This window comes from Ovis aries, chromosome 3 (assembly GCF_016772045.2).
Source record: "Ovis aries strain OAR_USU_Benz2616 breed Rambouillet chromosome 3, ARS-UI_Ramb_v3.0, whole genome shotgun sequence".
Taxonomy (NCBI): domain Eukaryota; kingdom Metazoa; phylum Chordata; class Mammalia; order Artiodactyla; family Bovidae; genus Ovis; species Ovis aries.
Genome location: NC_056056.1, coordinates 216484465 through 216505634, shown reverse-complemented (window position 1 = coordinate 216505634; position 21170 = coordinate 216484465). Strand labels below are relative to the sequence as shown.

Sequence of the window (21170 nt, the reverse complement as noted above, 5' to 3'; positions counted from 1 at the left end):
GCAAAAAAGCTAAGCCAGCGGGCAGAGGAAAACGCCTTTAGCCGGCGAGTGAAGACGAACCATCGACTGCCGTGTTCTTTTTCCTCTTGGAGGTTGGAGTCCCCTGGGCGCCCCCACACGGCTAGAAGCCTCGGCTGGTTCGCGACGCAGCCCTCCGGCCGTGGATGCTCGCTCGGGCTCGGGATCCGCCCAGGTAGCGGCCTCGGACCCTGGTCCCGCGCCCAGGCCCTCCCCAACCCCCCAACGACGGAGCCCGGGCTGGGGGCGGCGGCGCCCGGGGGCCATGCGGGTGAGCCGTGGCGGCGGCTGCAGCGGCCTGAGAGCCTGATCGCCGCAGACCCGAGCAGAGCCCACCTCCCTCCCCAGCCCCCGCCCCCCACCCTGGCCGCGGGGGCGGCGCGCTCGGTCCACGCGTCCGGGGCCCCGCGGGGCCGGGCCCGGAGTCGGCATGAATCGCTGCTGGGCGCTCTTCCTGTCTCTCTGCTGCTACCTGCGTCTGGTCAGCGCCGAGGTGAGTTGCGACGGCGGCTGGGGCTGCTTCGCTTCATTCATTACCCCCATCCCTGCCTCCCGATCGCCCCCTCCCTTCGCTGCAGTGAACTTTGGACCCGTGGGCTTGGCGGCGGGCGTGAGGTGACCTCCGAAGGCTGCAAAGCGAGGTCCGGGAGTGCTAGGCTCTAAGGGGAGGGGCAGCCGTGGCTTTCTTTTCCCTGGGGGGATCTCAGATCTCCGATCTTTTAAGCGTCAGGGGAGGAGGTGTGTGTGGTCCTGTCCCCCACCCCTCCAGGAACCCGAGAATAAGCCCCTTCCTAGCCCAAGCGAGAGGGGTGGGGTGCTGCCTAGGCAGCAGGCAGCGCGTCCTCGAGAGCCCACTTCGGTTAAGCTTAGGTCCTGCCCAGGACCCGGTTTGCCCTGGAGGTGCGAGCTCGCGCACGGGTGGCAGCCACACCAAGCTTCGGCGGGGGTCTGCGAACTACCCCGGCTCCTGCTCCCGGTCGGGGCGGGTGCCCATCGGGCCGTGCAGGTCTTGCCCGGCCCCAGAGTGCAGTGTCGGAGCCGCTTGCAGTCTACGGGCGCGGTGGGTGCAGTGAGAGGTTTGGGGCACCTGGCCTGAGGGGCGGAGCAGGGGCTTGTAGGGAATCCAGCCCCGGTGGCGGTGTGTGCCTGAGGCCGCGCCATACCTGCGCCCGCACCCTGCGAGAGGACGCACCTCTCTTCCCCCGACCGCAGGGTGCGGAGCGCGCCGCCTCGAAAAGCCCCGCAGCAAGGAAGCTGGGATAGGGAAACGTCTGCGGGAGCTATCAGATCGTACGGGTCCCCCGCACCCCTCCCAGCCTCACGTAGCAGTGAGTTGGCAAGTCTACCCGGAATCCAGGTGGGAAAGGGGGCGGGGCAGGGAGGAGGCGCGAGGTGCCGGGGAGGAGAGGGCGGCGGGCCGCGCGCCGCTCCTGGGTCCCGTCCCGCCAACGCTCGGCCGCGGCCGGGAGCCCGCACCTCGCCCGCTCCCGGGGGGAGGACCGGCCGCTCTCGGCCTCCGACGAGGCGCAGGAAGGAGGCGGCGGCGGCGAAGGGGTTAAGGTGAAGAGCTCCGAGGCCGCGGCCGGGCCTTGGGCCGCCGCCAGCGCAGGTTGTTTTGACCACGGAGGAGCCGTCGCCGTCTCCTTTTGTTCTCGGGGCTCCTCGAGGGCCGCCGGCCGCCCGCCCTGGGGCCCCGCCCTTCCGCGGCCACCCGCCCCCCCCCCCCCACCCCGGCGGCAGCACCCGGGAGGGAGGACGCGGGGCTCGGCCCGACCGCCTGCAGGCCCCTCCCGACGTCCCCTCCTCTCCGCTCCCGCAGCCCCCCGGGCCGCGGCCAGCTGTTGGGGAGGGGGGCGCCGGCCGGCCCCAGCTGCCGCCTTGCCTCGCCGCGGGGCCTGGGGGGCTGGGCCCGGTGCCAGGGCGTCCTGGGAACCGCGGCAGCGCCCCCGCCTCTGCTCTCCGCAGCCCACCCCGCCCGGCCCCCCGACTCGCGCTCACTCACCCCACGCATGCACACTCTTGGCCGGAGGCGATGCTGCGCTCCGGCGGGCGGGCGGGTGCGCAAAGCGACGGGCACGCACTACCGCGGCCGGGTCGCGCGCCCGCCGCCGCCGCCACGCCCGTGCACACGCGGGGCACACGCGCGCGCACCGCATACACACGTACGCACGGCCCCCGAACACGCAGCTTCAGCACACGTGCGCGCACACCCACGCACGCACACAGGCACGCAGGGCTCGTATACCCACCCTGTACCAGGTTCCCTCCCCCGCGCAACAGGTGGCCCTGGAACCTGGTCACCTCTGCAGCCACCCCATTTCCTTCCTGGGTCCGATGAGGGGATGGAAACAGGAACCCTCCCGTCAGGGTCCGGCTCCACGGCACGCGCTGGTTTTTGCCTTGCCAGGTCAGCCCCACGCCCCTCAAGCATGACCCCTCTGTAGCTGCTTTTTCAAACCATCCTCAGGTGGCCGAAAAAGATGTTGTGTGACTGGGGCCGTTGTGATGTCCAGAGCACTTCTCCCTTCACATAGGCCCAGCTTTGAACCTCCAGCCAAGACTGTGGGCCCTGAACCGCTTGAGGGGGTTTCCCATCCCTGCCGGCTCAGTCGTCTTTCCCTCCCCAGCCGGCTCTGGGGAGGCTGGGTGACAGCTGGAAAAGGCCTCTGCAGGCCTGCCCTTTCCATTTCCAGCTTCATCCAGCACCTCCTCCTCCTGTTCCACAACTCCATGGGGGTGTGTGCTTGGTGCGGAGGCTCTGGCCAGGAAGCTGGTGCCTCTCTCCTCACTTGAATCACAGCATCCTTGAACGTAGTCTTCAGGAACTCACGGTTGTGTCGTGCTTTGCAGTTTATGAAGCACTTTCCTGCAGAGCCTGAGTAAGCCTCAGGAGGCTCTGAGGGAGGAGACCTAAAGGGAAAAGGGAAAACCCAGTGACATGGGAGCCAATCCAGGAGGGCTTCCTGGTGGAGGTAGCCTTGAGGTTGGTCCTGTCCCCTGTATGCCAGCAGTTGGGAAGGAAGAGTAGGGAGCTCTGAGGTGGGGCCTGGTTGAGGGTCGGCTGAAGTCCATAAGGTCTCATCTCCATTAGCTGAGCTGGCTTCCGGGAGGGTGACACTCATCATCATGTGATGCCTCTGGCCTCAGCACCCTTCTGCCAAGAAGAAGTGAAGGGCCCACAGACCTTCATCACCCAGCTTCTTTCTTATTTGCTAATGCTCTTACTTAGTGGGAGACTGACTTGCTGGAATCTCCCAACCCTAGAAGTGTCTGCAAGCTTAGGATCAAACAGAATTTGAAGGCTCTGGTGCAAGACCTAGGAACTGTGTGTGTGTATGTGTGTGTGTGTGAGAAAGATTGATTCAGCAGAAGTAGAAAAGAAATAACTTGCCATGGACCTCCTAAGACCGTCTCAGAATCTTCCCTCACCACCCCCTCTTCTCCATTGAAGTACCCCGTCTAGTGCAATTATCTTCATTTTCTGATTTATTTGGTTGTTTCTTACCCATTTTTCCTCACTGGAGTGTAAACTCCACTAGACAGCTTTTGTCTTGGTCACCACTGTCTCCCCTGCTTAGAATGGTGCCTGGCCATGATGGATAATCTGTAAATATTTGTGGAGAGGACAGTGAATCCTTGAAGGGGGGAGGGAAGGACCGGACGTGTATCTCAGGCTTGCTAAGTGCTTTATAAACACGGCCTCATTCCGTCCTCACCCAGGGCAGCCCAGTACAGCTCTCCTGCCCTCCAGCAGACATCTTCGAGTCCCCCGCAGCATCCCCCAGTCTTGAAAGACAAGCATCTTTCTTTTCCGTGTCTTGGGACTTAGACTGCCAAGACTGGACTGGACAGAGGGGAAGAAACAGAAGCAAAGTGAGATCACAAATAGTTCTGGGTGTTTTGAGCTGGGCCTCAGTTTCCACCATCTAAAAGCGCGCGCGAGAGAGAGAGAGAGAGAAGACTAGATTAGCTCAGTTTCTCAAGAGCAGCAGAATTACCTGGTCTCTTGAAAATGCAAATTCCTGGGCCCCACTGGATGCTGGGAGTTGGGATCAGGGTGGTGGTGGTGGCTGGGGGCAGTGATTGCGGTGGACTGCCAGGATTGTAATTGCTGCTCTGGCCTCTCTCTCCCGTCTAACAGTTTTTCTGCTGGAAGGAGAGGAGGGAGCCCACTGGGGTAGCTGGTGGGGGTGGGGGCTGGGCTAACCGTAATAAGGATGGGGGAGAGGGAGGGTCCCAGGAGCAATAGGGCAGGGAAATGCTGGTGGGAATGGCTGGTTCTAAAAGGCTTCTATGGTCTGCCCAGAGAAGGCTTCTTCAAAGGGCTTGGCTTTGGCATCGAATCTAAATCAGGCCCGAGACTCTCAGGCAGGCGGGTGCTCCAAGGCCTTCTTCCTCTGCCAGCCACTGACAACGCCCCTGGTTGCTTGGGCCAAGCCCTTGTCGTCTCCCACAGCGGAACTTCAGGCAGCCTGGGGAGTGTGTATCTGTGTGCGAGCGCTGAGGCCCAGGCAGAGGGTGGGGTCCAAGCCCCTTTAATCTGCCAGCCTGACTGGGAGCAGGTAATTCACCTGGCCTCAGCCAGCTCGTGCCCTTCCTACCTCTGCAGCTGGCGTTGGGGGTGGGGTGGGGTGGGGTGGGGAGGAGGCTGTTTGCTTTGGCTCCCGAGGAGGCTGGCTGTGCCCCAGCTGCCTTCTCTCGCCACGCCCTCGCCCTGCCAGGAACCCCAGGCCTGAGATCTGGGGCAGCTTTATCAGGGTGCCAGGCCTCCTTTCCCATTTCTGAGGGGGAGCTTCCCACCTTAAGGAGGTTTCTAGAACCTGTGCTCAGGAAACCCAGGCTCTTTGCTGCTCACCCTCCCACGCCACGAGGAGACTCTGACCCCCCGCAGGCGCCCCGAGTCCCCGCAGGGCATCGCATCCTGGAGCTGACCACAAGGCAAAATGTCCCCACCTCTCAACCACCCCCAGCCCCGGAAGGGACTCACCCACCAGCCTACAGGGCCCCCCGGCAAGTGCCAGTGTGGGGCTCAGGTGTCATTTCCTGTGGTTCGCACAGTCACATATCTCCCCTGGGTGGGCAGCTTTCCACCCACCCACTGTTATCCTCAAAAATGTCCTGCACTGCTGGCCCCACGCATGCGTGCTGCTCACTGCTGCCCTCAAGGAGCCACACAGAAGGAATGGATGCGGACCATAGCAGGGCTCATTAACTACCCATCAATCTGTTGGCTGCTCTGCAAGGTCTGATTCTACCTGCCAACCCCTGTGAGGTATTGTGAGCCCCATTTCAAAGATAAAGAAGCTGAGGTTTTAGGTTGTTAAAAGACTTAACTCCCTGACTTCCCTGGTGACCCAGGGTTAAGACTCTGTTCTTTCACTGCAGGGGGCATGGGTTTGAACCCTGGTGGGGGAACTAAGATCCAGCATGCCACAAGGCCAACAAATAGATAAATAAAATACTTACTCCAAGAACCCCGGTTTCCATGACAGCTGAAGCCTTTGCCTTTTTTGTCTACTACAGAGCTTCTCCGTCTCTGCACTGTGCATGTTTGGGGCCACAGAATCCTATAGATGGAGGCTGTCCTGTGCATAGGAGGATGTCTAGCAGCTGCACTGGCCTCCACCTACTTGATACCAGCCGCATTCCTCTGTTTGTAACCACCAAAAATGCCTCCAGACATAGCCAGTGTCCCCTGGAGGCCCACTTGCCCCTGATTGAGACCCACTGCTCATGACACACACAGGGTGGGGAGCCGACAGCAACTGAGGAGCACCTCCGTGGTGCTGGGAGAGGGGGCTCTGCTCTGCCTCTTAGGAGTCGTGTAGACCTGTAGCTGTTTACTTAATTTTTCTGAGCCTCAGCTTCCTCATCTGGAAGATGGGAATAAGAGCAGCGCCAGCCTCTTGGGTTTGGTCATTGGTACAGCATTTAGCCCAGTGCCTGCCTTGTGGTTAGCACTTCATAGACATTAGCTGTGGTGTTAGTATAAAATCCAGGAGCTCTCAGGGCACTCTGGGCATCTGGTGGCCAAATTACAGAAAGCACGTGCAGGAATCACCTCTCTGCTTAGAAAAAAAGTAGACTCTTTAGGAGGCAGGGTGCTTGGGGAGTGGTCCTCCTGGTGGATGGGGTGGGAGAATCATGCAGAAGGGAACCCCAGAGAGAGGGGGAGAGTCCTCCATGCATTTTACCAGCATTTATTGAGCACCTACTGTGTGCTTCTCCCACTTCCCCAGTCTCTCTCCCAGGCTCTTCCCCTCTCAGGCTGGGAGGTTCTGGGTTTGCTTCCATGAGATGGCATCTTCTTGGCATCATCAACCGAGTCAGGAGCATCTGCTAGGCCGGTTTGGGGACCTGCCTACTCTGCCATCACTGGCAGCTGCAGCCGGCGCTCTAGGGGGCAAGGAGGTCTTGGCATGAGTGCTATGTGCCATTCGGTCCTGGGCTGTTGGGCTCCTCTCCTGGGGAATTATGAATTATTACTCCACAAGAAGCCGGGGAGACCTGGCTGGGTACCCCATCCTTGGCTTCCCTCTCCTGCTTCTCTAGCCACCCCCAGGCAGGATGAGAATTGAATCAAGTGTCTTCAACCCCTTCTATTCATAGATGAGAGCCAGGACCAGAGAGGGGCGGTGGCCAACCTGAGTTCACGGGATGGTCAGTGGCAGTGGAGGGGGAATCCAGCTCTTTGGACTACTCGCTCTGAGACAGACCGAACTCTCGGGGGGCATGGCCTGCTTTGGGCTTCACTGGAGACCAGCCCCTGTTTTCCCTTGCATGAACTGGGTCCTGTGTTCACATCTGGAGACCAACAAAGGCGTCGTCTCTCTGGGTGGGAGGAGGCAGGTCAGGCTGGAGATGGGAAAGGCAAGTGCGGGCCAACCGAGTTGATATCCTTCCCATCTCACACTCGTATCATCTGGTTTCCTGGCTGTGCAGCCGTGGACCTGAGCTTCCAGCCAGGCTTAACTGCTAGACCTTCACCCTTCTCTCCTGACAGCCCTGGGCACCAGGCAGGATTATAAGCTCCATGTTCAAATGAAGCAACTGAGCTCAAGGCTCTTAAGGAATTTGCTTTAAAAGCATGGCTGTGCTCCACCCTGGGTCCTCTGGTTCCAGGGCTGACTCCAGTGGCCAGGGCTGCAAGTGATGGGACCCTTAGGTGAGGAAATGGAGCTTTGGCGGAGGCTAAAACCTCATCAATCACCAGGCTCCTAACAAACCTTTCTGGGAGCATCCCTGGGACTGGCCACAAGGCAGGATGACCTCCTACACCTGTCAGGCAGAGAGAAGGCAGCCCTTTCTCAAGACAGCCTGTGCAGAGCCTCTTAGCGCTCCAGTCCTTGGAACGTAGAGAGAACTAGCTGGAGCAGGAGCACCTCTTGTCTTAATCTGGGGAGACTGAGGCGGGAATTGTGTAACCTAAGGTCAGGCGGTAGTAAGTCCGGTCTGCTGATGCCCTCCCTGGGGCTCCTCCGCAAGACAGGGCCCTTCTGTGTGTTTGCATGTGCATGCGCATGTGTCCGCAGGGCTGTGAGTCCGGACCTGCAGCCGATCTCGCGCATTTTCTTTGCCCAGAGACGCTGATGGTCAGCGTCTGCTTTCCAGCCTCTGTTCTGCCTTCACCTCTTCCTTCAGACCTTTGCCGTCAGCCCCTCGGGTCTCCCTGGACCGTGGGGGACGTGGCCGTGACCTTCCTATGAGGGCTGCTGTCATGTTATTGTGGGACCTGTGATTTCCCTGGAGGAAGCCCAGCTTCGAACAGGGCCTGTTAAAGTGCTTATTAAGTTTCAAGTGTTTTTGGTGGCAGGCCAGAGGGGCTCTAAAAATAGGGTTTGGTTGGGCATGGGGCACGGGTGAACCTTCAGGTTTCCTGGCCGTGTCTGAGGATTCCCTTCTCTCCTCTTCTGAGTGAGAGGGTGAACAGATAAGACAAGTACATGTGGCCTCCTGAGACCATCCAACTCTTCAAGCACTTATTAAACACCTTGTATACCCAGGAGGCCAGGAGTACGGGTTCTGCCATCATAAAGACTTGGATTTGAATGCAGCTTCTGCCAAAAATCAGCTATAGGGTTCTGACAAAGGATGTCGCCTTTTTGAGCCTCTTTTTGTTTTTTGAGTTTTCTTTCTTTTTAACTAATGTATTTTAATTGGAGGATAATTACTTTCCATATTGTGATGGGTTTTGCCATCCATTGACATGAATCAGCCATGGGAGCCACTGTTTTTCTATCTGTCCAATGGGGATAATTCGATCTCCCACGACAAGTGCTGGCTGCCTTTAGCTGTCAGGTGTGGAAGGGAAGCAGAAATCAGATTGTTGGAGCCCCCGGAACCCGTAGTGTGATGGGGAGACAGGTGTGTGTGTGTGTGTGTGTGTGTGTGTGTGTGTTAGTCGCTCAATCATGTCTGACTCTTTGCTACCCCGTGGACTCCAGTCCACCTGGCTCCTCTGTCTGTGGAATTCTCCAGGCAAGAATATGGATTTCAAGGGGAGATAGATAAATACGGTCAAATCTAACTTTAAAGCAAGCTGGGGTTCTGTTTGGGGTGAGGGACACAGATCTGAGCTGGGTCTTAGAGACTTGGTCCCAGGTTTCTGTGCTTCTGGTTGTCCAGTCTGGAATCTGCCCTCAGCCCACCCCCACATGCCTTCATCCTGGTTGTCCACTTGCCCTTGGCCAAGGGGCCCTGTGGGAACTTCCCATGGGAGGGAGTGTGTGTGTATGCTGGGGGGAAGAGGGCCATGGCTGGAAAGCCCTGGCTCTCAGTTCACTTGGCCCCCCGTCTTTGCCTGGCAGGGAGACCCCATCCCCGAGGAGCTCTACGAGATGCTGAGTGACCACTCCATCCGTTCCTTCGATGACCTCCAGCGCCTGCTGCATGGAGACTCCTTAGGTAAATTGAATCCTCACCCGGTGCTCTGGCCTTTTGCTGAGTCCTGGGGGTCCTCGAGGGGCCGGGCAAGGACATACCTTCTTCCTTGACATCCAGAGGACCAGAGGCCTGTGGCTGCCTGGGAGGGCTTGGCCACACCTGTCCAGGGCAGGGCTGAGCAGGCAGGCGGGTTGTTACCTGGGACATGGGGCGTGGCAAGCGAAGCTCCCACATGTGGCTCTGGCGAGGGTGCAGAGGGCGGGGTCCCAAGAGGAGGGGGCGGGGAGAAGGTGCCCAGGGCATCTGCTGAATGTCTATCCAGGTGTGGACTCAGCCAGGGAGGATGGGGTGGGAGGCGCCATCTCCCTGCCTGTCTGGCCGAGTGCCCAGTCTCCAAGGTCTCCCGGGGACACCTGGCCTGGACCAGTGGGGAGTCCTGCCCATGCCCAAGAGCGCGCCCAGCACATGGGCACGTGCTTAGTGGCACACACGTGGCGGGGCTGACGGGCTGGGTCGGGAATGTATTTATAAACGCTGTCTTCAGAGCAAATTCCTTTCTATTCTAACCTCTGGCCTGTTCCCTGGAGCCCTGGTCGGCACCCCCCCTGCACCCCCAGCTCCCCTTCCCTCTGGGGTTTTGTCTCTTTGTCACTTTGTAATCCTTGCCCAGACTGCTATCTACGGGGGACAGCATTTCCTGCCTTTGTTTCCTCTCCCCGTTGGGCCCCTGGCTCCCTCTCAAAAGCATTCTCGGGCCCTTTCAAACCTGCCTGTGCCGGGGGCTGGCGAGGCAGGCGGGAGGGGGACCCAGCTGGGCCCACCTATTGTTCACCAGGCCCCCCACCCCACGTCTCCCACACCCCTCACCCCATGCCCGACTGGCCAGCCCTGGTCAACACAATGGGGCAACTGCCAAATTTAGCCTTTCTGCTGTTTCTTTCCAAGGCCCTTGGCCCCCACCCTCGGGCAGCCCCTACGTACCCCTGGTGGGGGTCGGGATCTCCGAGACGAACCTTTCAATAGTGGGCCTGTTTCAAGGCAACCATGTGGCTATTTTTTTCCCAATCAACTTAACCTTTCCACAAAGCACATCTTTTCCCCATCTCCTCCCCACCAGGGACATTCCAGAGACGGTAGAGAGAAAGGAAGGGAGTAAGAAGGACAGACAGACGCAGGAGCAGCAGATTAGACGGAAAGGCACCAGTTAGGGCACGGTCTCCTCCGAACAGGACCCCCCCAGGAGCCTGCATGGATGAGCAGGGAGCTTTGTCTTGGGCAGGGCCAGCAGGCTGGGGAGACAGAAGAACAGAGGTGAGGTGCTGTGTGAAGTGGGCAGGAGCTTGTCCTCCATGTCCCTGTGGTTCATTTGCTGACCCTTGAACCATCGGAGAGATAGAAGGGGCTCCATGCAATTCAGCATGGAGCTCCGAGTCCTCTGCAGCCCTCACTTCCTGCAGCGGCTTCCGGCTGCCATTGCTAGAGAGAGAGATGCCTTCAAGGCGTGCCGATGACGCCGAGGCTTGAGAAGGGAGCTGTGGTTCGTGACTTTAGGAGTAAATGGACAGCTGAGGGCAGACACGGGGCACAAGGTTAGAGGGAGAGACATAGACAGTGAAAGGCTGGGGGCTGGAGAGAGACTCATGCCTGAAAGGGGGCAAGGCAAGGGTGCACCTACCCAGCAGACCTGGCTCTCCACCCTTCTCTTGGTCTTTGGCCCCCGCCCCCACCCCTCGCCTTCCCTCTCTCTCCCGCCCAACTGCGCCATTGTCCGGGGCTCCAGAGGGGCTGCGTCCAGGGCATGCTGGTCCCTCCTGGGGATGCTGGGAATTTCTCCATTCAGCACTTCCTGTGGGAACGCTGGGCGGAGGGGCACTGGAAACTGGCCTTCAGAGCTCTGGGTCCTCACCCTGCCCTGGAGGCCAAGGAGGGTTCTCTTACAGTAGCAAAGGGGATGGGTTATTTTTAACTCCATTGACATGGGTTCTGTCCAAATATGTGGTGGAAGGGCCGGGAGTGGGGCTGACAATCCCTTGGCGATGCAGTCAAAGGGCCCTGCCACCCTCTGAGCCCTGTGGCTACCCGGGCGTTTGTTTGCCTGGAGGGGCCCCTCTCAGAGCTAGGACCCTCAGGTGTACGGGGAGCCAGAAGGGGACACTATTCCCTGGAGTGGTGGTGGTCCAGTGGGGGTGGGGGAGGGGAGCAATCCTCCCACCTGTCCTGGAATCCCCATCAGATTCCAGCCTCCGTCCGGCTGGCGGTTCTCAGTGTGTCTGACCTCCTCCTACAGATGAAGACGGAGCTGAATTGGACCTGAACTTGACCCGGTCCCATTCTGGAGGCGAGCTCGAGAGCTTATCCCGTGGGAGAAGGAGCCTAGGTAAGACTGAGGGTGATGGCCCCTCAAAGGTGGGAGCCAGGGACAGAGAATTGGGGACGTGGCCAGCCCAAGGCTGGAGGGCCGGCTCCTTCGTCCTGACACGTGGGAAGGTGTGGAGCTAAAAGTGTGTAGCCATCCTTAAATACCCTCTACCCAGGAGATGAGTCATCATTCTCCCCTCCCCCAACACACACTCTTTTCTCGGTATAGTTCTTTAAAACCTCATTTGTTCATTAGTTCCACCAGGGAGGCAGATATTATTGACCTCATTTTACAGAGTTGAAAACTGGGGCCCAGAGAGGGTGAAGAAGCAGCCTGAGGTCACACAGCTAGCAAGGGGTGATGTGCGTTAAGCAAAGGAGGATATAGGTCATTGGGTCCCACTGCAGCATTTTTAGGGAGGCAGGTGCCCACTCCAAGCCCCTCCTCCTCTCTGCCTACAGTCCCAAAACGCTGCAGACTGAGGCTGGGGCCCTGCCGCATAAGAATCAAGTGGCCTGGGTTTCCGTCCTTACTCTGTGAATTTGGGCAGCTAATTTGGGCTCTTAGCTCTCAGAGCCTCAGTCCCTCTGTATGTGAAAGACGAATGGCAGTTGCCCCAGCACTGACTGTCAGTCTGCTGAAAGCCAAGTTTCACTCCCATTAATTGTTCAATTGGCAAGTGCAGGGTAGGCAGAGTTATTGTCCCATTTCACAGATGAGGAAACTGAGGCTTGAAAAAAGCAACAAGATAAGACTATATTACAGTGTAAACAGCAATGTAAGTAATACACAAGTAAGGGCCACATACTGGGCAAACTTATAAATGTGTGAAATTGTAGAATAAAATGGTGGAGGAACTGACATGTAGCACAGATCAGCACTCTCAGAATGATCTAACTTGATCCTTATAGTGGTTCTAGGTTGTAGATCTCCTCAACCCCATTTTGGAGATGGGGAAACCGAGGCCCCAGGCCTCATGCCCAAGGCCCATGGCTGGTAACCTTCCAACCCGGGGTTGCAAGAGGTGGGACAGGCCTTGCCTGCTTCTGAATTCGAGCAGTCCTAGAGGGGCTCTGCCCTGGGCGTTTCTACCAGCTAGGGGGCCTCTGGACAGGTCCACCCCCGCTGAAGGAGGTCCCTGCTCCCTCCAGGTTCCCCGACGGTCGCCGCAGAGCCAGCCGTGATCGCGGAGTGCAAGACGCGCACGGAGGTGTTTGAGATCTCGCGGCGCCTCATAGACCGCACCAACGCTAACTTCCTGGTGTGGCCGCCCTGCGTGGAGGTGCAGCGCTGCTCTGGCTGCTGCAACAACCGCAACGTGCAGTGCCGCCCCACGCAGGTGCAGGATCGGAAGGTGCAGGTGCGCAGGCCTCGTCCAGCCCGCAGTGGGGTTGGGGCGGGTGCAGAGGCCTTCCCGGAGGGCCCCTGGGGTCTGTCCAGAGACGGCTGACAGGCGTGGGGAGGCCCCCAAGGCTGGGCTGACCATGAGCCTCAGACAAGCCCCCAGGTGGATAAAATCCCCAAATGTTCCTGCAACAGACAGGTCTGCTAACATACTGGACACTCAGGATATTCTGGGCAGCTGTTCAGCTTTCCCCAAAGCTCTCCCCTATACAGGGATCTCCATTTTCTTCCTTCCACACAGAGAAGGGCTCATAGGCACCCCAGCATTTTTAGCACCCACTTATCTCCCTTCAACAAGTCATGTCTTCACCAAGGGGGGCACAGAAGCCCCCCCCCCCCCGCCTCAAGGCAGCAGGCCCTGCAAGAGCTGGGGCAGCCCCTAGCAGAGAGTCAGAAGGCTGAAGCCTGCCCCTTTGCTGGAAAGATTGGGTATACACTGTGATTCAAGGGAAATTTTAGAGCAGAGGCCATCCTCGGAGCTCCATAGGGCAGGGCAGGGCAGGGCCAGAGAAGTCTCTGATTCATGTGGAAAGGTTTCTGCATCCCTCTGGCCAGCCTTGCCACACAGCAGCTGTGGGGTGGTGGGCACACCTTCCCAGGGCCCAGGACCAACAGGTGACCCCTACCTCCTCTTGCCAAGTGTTCGGCCTCCTCACCACACTCCCCGCCCCTGTGGTCAGCCGCGGCCTTTTCTTGTGTCCCCCTTCTATCTCAAGTCTGGGCCCTGGGCCCGAGATGAACAATGTCACTCTCCACCCCGGCATCCACTGCCGTGGTATCTCCTGTCCCCAGCCCTGCCAGCTCTATGGATGGACACCTGACAGCTGACCTCCCCCTTCCCGCCTCCCTTCTGGATAAAGCCTCCCCCTGCTTCCTTCCAGACAACCATCTCCCCGCCTCTGCCTCTGCCGCAGCCCCTGACCTTGGCTGGCGCTCCGGGAATGAGGATACCACAGGCCCCACACTCAACCCGGAAATGCCTTTCTCCCTCTCTGGGGGATCCTAAGGGGACTGCCCGGAGGCCAGGTGGGGAGGGCTTGTTTTGATGGAAAAGCTATGAGGGCAGAGGGCAAAGTCCTGCCATTGTTCGGGCTGAAGCGCCTGCCCTGCTGCCCTCTGGGCTTTCGAGGAAAGATGACCTCAGGGGATGCTGAGCAGGCAGGCAGCTCCCTCGGGCCCCAACCCGTGTGGTCCCCTTCAGAGGCACTTTGGGGGTTCTGTCCTCCAGGTGAAAAAGATTGAGATCGTGCGGAAGAAGAAGATCTTTAAGAAGGCCACAGTGACCTTGGTGGACCACCTGGCGTGCAGGTGTGAGACGGTGATGGCTCGAGCCGTGACCCGAACCCCGGGGAGTTCCCAGGAGCAGCGAGGTAACTGCTTATCCAAGGTCTGCCTCTCATTGCTCAGCCCTGCCGCCCCCTTCTCCTGTGGCAGCTGCTGGGGGCACTCAGGGAGAATTGGATCAGGCATGCCCCTGGTTAAATTCACCTGAAGCTTTTCATAGCGCTGGCAACAGTCCAGCTTCCTCCCCTGCCTGGGAGGGCTTATGCGAGTATATAGCCCCCAGCTGGCACTCTGTCCTTGTTTCCAACCAATGCCCCTCACTTATGCCACCCCAGCAAGGGTGGCCTCATTGAGTGGCCAGATAAGTTTCTGCCTCAGGGCCTTTGCACATGTCCGTCTGGGTGAAATTCACATCTCCTAGCTCTTCTCAAGCCTAGCTCCTATTCCTCACTTGGGTCTAAGGTCAGAAGTCACCTCCTTCTAGAGGTCTGCTGGCCACCACGTCCAGAGCAGCCCCCGTCCCTGTCTTGCTACCACAGCCCCCTGCTTTGTTTAGTGAGTGCATGAAACGGTGGGAGGAACCATGACCTGGAGAAGAGAACAACCCATGCATATATCATATTCAGATATTTGACAACTTGTCCTGGGGATGAAAAATCAAATTAATTCCTTGTAGCCTTTCCCCCCCACCTTTTTTTTTTTTCCCCTTGTAGCCTTGATGAAGGAATTAGGGGCAGTGGGGGAAAATCACCAGAGAGATTTTAACTACGTGTACTTCCCAGATGGCACTGTTGGTAAAGAACCTCCTGCATGCAGGAGACATAAGAGGTGCAGGTTCGATCCCTGGGTCGGGAAGATCCCCTGGAGAAGGAAATGGCAACCCACTCCAGTGTTCTTGCCTGGAGAATCCCGTGGACAGAGGAGCCTGGTGGGCCACAGTCCATGGGGTCGCAAAGGGTTGGACACAACCGAAATGACTGTGCGTGCATGCCTGCAGTTTGACTTAACTGAAATGGGCTAAAAAATGATCTCCAGTTGCCTCCTCTGCATTAAGTGGAAGAGATGCCCGAGGCCTAGATAGGCCATGGTCTTGCCCAAGGTCACACAGCCAGTTTCAGACAGGGGCACAGCTAGAATTCAGGTATTCTGAAGTTTTGTTCTTGGCTCTTCTCTCACCCTGACCGCTGTCACTGGCTCATTTCTTCTTTTTAAGTATTTAAAAATTTTAGAGCTAGCGATGACCTGACAAGCCCCTCCTTCAGTGTTACTAATAGGGCTGCTGGAGCACAGACAGGTTAAGGGACTTAATGAGGGTTGCACAGTGGCAAAATTGAGCCTGGAACCCAGGTCTTGGAACGTCTAGTTTGGGGTTCTTTTGACTATATTGTGCTATCTTTTCTTCCTCAGAGAAAAGTAAGGATTATATGAGACTCGTTAGGTTAATAGGAGTGTTGTTCAGTCACTGAGTTGCGTCTGCCTCTTTGCAACCCCATGGACTGCAGCACACTGGGCTTCCCTGTCCTTCATTATCTCCCGGAGTTTACTCAAATTCATGTTCTTTGAGTTGGTAATGGTATCTAACCATGTTATCCTCTGCCGTCCCTTTCTCCTTTTGCCTTCAATCCTTCCCAGCATCAGGGTCTTTTCCAACAGGTCGGCTCTTCACATTAAGTATTGGAGCTTCAGCATCACTGAAGCTGAAATGAGCGTGTGAACAGCATCACACGTTCCAATGAACATTCAGGGTTGATTTCCTTTAGGATTGACTGGTTTGATGTCCTCGCAGTCCAAGGGACTCTCAAGTCTTCTTCAGCAACACAATTTGAAAGCATCAATTCTTTGGCACTCAGCCTCCTTTATGGTCTAGCTCTCACATCTGTACATGACTTCTGGAAAAAACCATAGCTTTGACTGTACGGACTTTTCTCAGCAAAGTGATGTCTCTGATTTTTAATATGATGTCTAGGTTTGTCATAACTTTCCTTCCAAGGAGCAAGCAAGCGTCTTTTAATTTCATGGCTGCAGTCACCATCCACAGTAATTTTGGAGCCCAGGAAAATAAAACTTGTCACTGCTTCTACTTTTACCCATTCTATTTGCCATGAAGTGATGGGACCGAATGCCATGATCTTAGTTTTTTGAATGTTTGAGTTTCAAGCCAGTTTTTTCACTCTCTTCTTTCACACTCATCAAGAGTCTTTTTAGTTCCTCTTCAGTTTCTGCCATTAGAGTGGTGTCATCTGCATATCTGAGGTTGTTGATATTTCTCCTGGCAATAGGATTAGGTAAGCATAAAAAAAAAAATCCATGCAAGTGACTGTTTTGATTTTCAGTAACTTTCTTTGGTTAGGGGGCAGGACAATCTCACTGTCATTTCTTACTAACAAGCCCCCTGAAGGCAGAGCTATCTCAGCCTCTTCCTCCTGCTCTCAGAGCTGAGCTGAGGCAGGGATGCCCTGGGAAAGGCTGATAATTTGACAGCTTCAAACTGACGTGCTGTACATTATTTGTAGACTTACTATGGAGAGTGCTTTCTATTCAGGAAAAATTATATTCTTCTTTATGTTTAGAATGGGGTTCTCTTCCCTGCCTCTGTTTCATATGATTTTCTAAACCAGTTTCTTACAAGGCATGTTCACCCACTTGCTATGTAGGTCTTGCCATTTTAGTTTCAGCATTGTGGCCCTGGGGGGCAGTTCCTCTGGCAGCTGGCAGCGTGGCTTATGTGATGGTCAGTGTCAGGCCTCCTGGGCTCAAATCTCTGCTCTGTCACTTATGAGCTGAGTGATGACCTTGAACTTGCTCAGGCTTTGCCCAGCCTAGCGTCCTGCTGATGGCTTGGTCTCTGGCCCTTCAGTGGCCCCCCTGGGCAGCCTCCCTCAAGAAGGATCTGAGACCCACCCGAGTCCCTAAATTTCACGTTTGCTGCAGTGGGATAAGTGCCTCATGGGGACTTGTGTCTGTGAGGTGGAAGGTCAGGTGTTGGCCCCCAGAGAGCTGGATGAGCCAAGGGGGAAACTCCAAAGGCTCCCAGGAAGAGGTGGGCCTTGAGCTTGGCAGAGAAAACTTTCATTTCCAGGCTGTCTACTTAGCAGCCCAGGAGGAAGAGAGACAGAAATGAAGTGCTAACTTTGACCAAGACTTTCAGGCACAGTGATTTCCAGCCCAGTGATTGAAAGCATGGATTCCAGAGGCAGGTCCCTGGGTTAAAATTCCAGACTTTCTGTCTCGGTTTCTTCATCTGTTAACTATTCACATCTCTGTCTGCTGCGAGGAGGAATAGGCTTAGAACTTTGCCAGGTGCGTGGTAAGCGCTAGCTAAGGGTTTCTGGTGATTTCCACGCATTATCTCCTAACCCTAGGAGGCCAGGGCAGCTGTTCTCAGTTTTAAAGGTATGGGAATTGAGGCACGGAGAGTGTGGATGGCTTTCCTCAAAGCTTCCAACTAACTCCTGGCAGAGCCCAGTTTGGATGCAGGTGGTCTGGCCCACCGTGCTGTACTGGTGGTGAGGGCCAGGTAGACCATAGGTACAGTGGAGAGAAAGGACCAGGTCCCTGGTGGGAGGTGTGGTTATGCTCAAAGCCCAGTGGCTTCCCCATCCCATGACCGACCAGAAGGGGCTGAAGTGGGTAGGAAGAAACCTCAGTAGGAGGTCAAACTGGGGAAAAAAGAAACAAGTGAATAAGAGCAGCTGCTATTTTTGCTGATCACTTCTTCTCTAAACTTAGTGGCTTAAGACAGTGGCCATTTTCTGTTCTCTGGTCTGTGGGTTGCCTGGGCTCATCTGGGTGGGCCTGCTTGCATCTCTTACGGTTGCAGTCAGTTACCTGGAGGCTGCACTGGGACAACTGGGCCTCTGTCCCTCTCCCTGAAGTCCAGGGCTTCTCCTCACCCTGTGGCCTCCACAGATGGGATCCCCAGCAGGGGAACCAGACTTCTTATGTGGAGGCACAGGGTTCCCCAAAGTGCAAAGGCGGGAGCTGCCAGGCCTTCGTAAGGCTTATGTCTGGACCTGGCCAGTACCAGTCTGCCTCCTTATATTGGTTAATGGGGCCAAGTCCAGGCCAGGTTCAAGGGCATGGAAACAAGGGCCAGTGTCAGTGGGGTAATGACAAATAAATTGAGGCCAGAACTCATCTGCTCCTCTCTGTGTTGGCCAGCATACTATCAGTTATTTTAGTCCTATGAAATGGACAGTCTATTATCCCCATTTCACAGATGGGGAAGCAGAGGCATAAAATGGCTCAGTCATTGTTCCTCAGGTGCAGCTGGTGAGCAGTGGAGCTGGGATCCAAACCCAGAAGGTCTGGTCCCAGACTCCCCTCCCCTTAGCCTGCAGGATCTGAGGAGGTCTGTGGCGGCCTTGGTCAAGGGGGCATTGACATGCCCCGACCTCTGCCGGTCTCATCCACCTGCTAACCAGACCTTTCTTTCTCTCAAGCAGCCAGGACGCCCCAAACTCGGGTGACCATTCGGACGGTGCGAGTCCGCCGGCCCCCCAAGGGGAAGCACCGGAAGTTCAAGCACACGCATGACAAGACGGCGCTGAAGGAGACCCTCGGAGCCTAGGGGCATCTGCAGGAGAATGTGGGCAGGTGAGGGCCAGCGCTCTGCTCCTTCTCCCTGGCCTGGGCTTGGGCTGAGACAGGGGTGAGGGGAGAAGCAGTTCCCTTATAAAATGCAGGCTCTAAGCCTTGATCCCCTCTTGCCAGTTATCAGTGGAGCTTTTTCATGGAGCAGGTTGGGTGAGGGGCTGGGGGAGGCCCCGACCCAGCTGTGTCCCAGTACATCTTAAAGGAATCAGGAGGTCTAAACCTCATATTTCCCAGTCCTGAGTGCTGCTAGAAATCAGGGACAGCTGGTCGACCCTGCCCCTGGTTGTCTGTGAGCATGGGATGGAGCCCCAGGCTGTCTCTGACCCCTGTGTCCCTCTGCTTGGCCTACAGGGTTATTTAATATGGTATTTGCTGTATTGCCCCCATGGGGTCCTTGGAGAGATAATATTGTTCCCCTCGTCCGTCTGTCTCGATGCCTGATTCGGACGGCCAATGGTGCTTCCCCCACCCCTCCACGCGTCTGTCCACCCTTCCACCAGTGGGTCTTCCCTCAGCGGCCTCCAGCGTCTTGCCAAGAAGCTCGAGAAGGAAACGAAGGACCTGGACTCCATCGCTGTCTTCCTCTCCTGACCTGGCAAAAATGGGATAGAAATGCAAGAGAGACTGATGGGGTCGCTGTTGGGAGAAAGGGGCATCCTTCCCCAGTGCTGTGGATTGGCCTGACACCCTGCACATGGGCCTGAGGATCCCCGGACCCTCAGCCAGCTCTGATGGGAGCACCCTCAGGCCGGCCAGGGTGCTCATACTCCTGTGGCTGAGACCGCGTGGGGAGCATAGACTGGAGAGAACCCCTCCTGCGGCGCCGAGGCCCAGTCGTCTCCCCTTAGTCACCTCTGCTCACAGTGGCTTCTTTTCATTTAATATGTTTGAATTATTGGAAGACGTGGACTCCTCTGGGCAGGTGTGGCAAGAGCACCAGGCAGTCAAGTGCCCTCTCGGACGGGTTAGGGATGACGTTTGCTTTGAAGGTGGATGTAGGTGGTGACCCGGGCATCCACTGCCTCCTCCCACTCCCCACCCTAGTTCACTGTTTCCCATTTCATCTCTCTACCTCCATCCTGTGTCTCCTCCCTTATCTGCACCACCAAGGGGCTCCTGGACCCCTTATTGAAGCCCCAGATAACCCCAGTCACTGCTCTGTAGGACAGAAAACCAGGGGCCAGAGGGCAGCAGGGGGCCTGCCCATCGTATCCCAGCCCAGCCAAGACTGCCATGTAAGGTTGTACAGGGTGTGCACTGCACAAGGGCGCTGCATGCGGGGATCACAGTTCACACACACCATAGATGTGGCCAATTTGTGTATTTATTATGACAATTCTTTGGCAAATGGAGGGATTCTTTTCCTAATTGACACGAAGGCTCCATGTGGACTGGCTGTGTCTATGACCCAGCCCACGATTTGGAGTGGTCAGACAGGAGTAAGCCCTTGGTGAGGGGCAGGGAGGCAGCATTTGTCCATGTGGCCTCCATTACCCCAAGTCCTCAGCTCAAGCAGTCTTCCCTTCAGGCAGGTGTGAAAAGCCCAAGAGAATGTCTCCAAGGGAGGGGGCAACCCTGCTCCATGCCCCTGCTCACGCACCTCCTCTTAGATCCTTTTGAGTTCCAGATCTGGTGGCTCCTCCCAGGAAACCAGCTCTTGGGCTGGGAGTGGGGGAGAAAAGGGAAAAGATCCCCAGGGCCCCCTAGGGGTGGGGTCTGACCTCCCACCTCCCTTTCCACCTTCTGCACTTTCCCCTCTTCCCCGCTGTCTCCCAATCTGCTTCCTTCAGTTTGTAAAATCGGTGGTTATATTTTTGGGGGCTTTCCTTTTATTTTTTAAATTTAAAATTTATTTATATTCTGTATTTAAAGTGGTAAAAAAAAAATAACCACAAAACAAAACCAAATGAATCCGCCGGAAATCTGTCTGTTGGCACTGCGTGTGACAATTACCCTTTCTGCATTGGCAGGATTTACCGACAGCTTGCGGCGTGTTCCTCTCGCTCCCGGAGGCTCAGGCGCAAACTCACGCATACGCACACATACACACGTTCACACATGCTTATGCACACATGCCAGCCTGCTGCTCTGAGGGAGGCCTCCGGGAGTGGGTGAGAGCCAGGCAACCCACTCTGTACAGCTAGGTCCCACTGCAGCTCATGCTACCTGGGCCCCACATGCCAGCCCTGTGCCCGTCACTGGCAGTGAAAAGAGATGAATTTCTCCAGTCTGAGGGTCTCTACAAAGAGAACGGATCCTCAGCATCACGGGTTGGGACTGGCTGTGGGAGGGGAGACCCACTGTGGGGAAGGCTGGAGGAGGTCCCTGAGGAGTGTGGGGTTTAGAAGGAGCACAGCTCAAGGTTGGGACGGGGGTCTGATCTTGGTTCAGCCCTTAGCTAGCCGTGTGGCCTTGCGCAAGTCGTAGTCCCTCTCTGGTCAGAGCCCCATCTGAAGCACAAGAAGATGAGCAGGAGGCTTGTGGTCTCCAAGGTTCAGCTGTGAGGTTCTGTGCTTCCCCTCATCCCTGAAGACTTGGGTCTGATTTCATGAGAAAGATGCTACATGTATCTGGGTCTTAACTGCTGGCAGACTCTGTGTGTGTGTGTGTGTGCTCAGTCGTGTCC

General features: G+C 56.6%; 1 protein-coding gene across 4 annotated transcripts; it reads left to right on the top strand.

The window, feature by feature from the left end:
• Positions 1-433: 433 nt before the first annotated feature.
• On the top strand, positions 434-20470 carry PDGFB (platelet derived growth factor subunit B). Of its 4 annotated transcripts, none has more exons than XM_027965772.3 (7): positions 434-511; positions 8826-8922; positions 11189-11278; positions 12412-12620; positions 13893-14034; positions 18394-18544; positions 18896-20470. In XM_027965772.3, the coding sequence occupies exons 1-6, from the start codon at positions 449-451 to the stop codon at positions 18516-18518; spliced, it is 726 nt and encodes a 241-aa protein (XP_027821573.1). In that variant the 5' UTR covers positions 434-448; the 3' UTR covers positions 18519-18544; positions 18896-20470.
• The last annotated feature ends 700 nt before the right edge of the window (positions 20471-21170 follow it).

Coding starts and splice junctions, on each gene's coding strand:
- PDGFB (XM_027965771.3), top strand. CDS start 449: ATGAATCGCTGCTGGGCGCTCTTCCTGTCTCTCTGCTGCTACCTGCGT. Junction 512..8,825: donor TGCGTCTGGTCAGCGCCGAG/GTGAGTTGCGAC, acceptor TTTGCCTGGCAG/GGAGACCCCATCCCCGAGGA. Junction 11,279..12,411: donor CCGTGGGAGAAGGAGCCTAG/GTAAGACTGAGG, acceptor TGCTCCCTCCAG/GTTCCCCGACGGTCGCCGCA.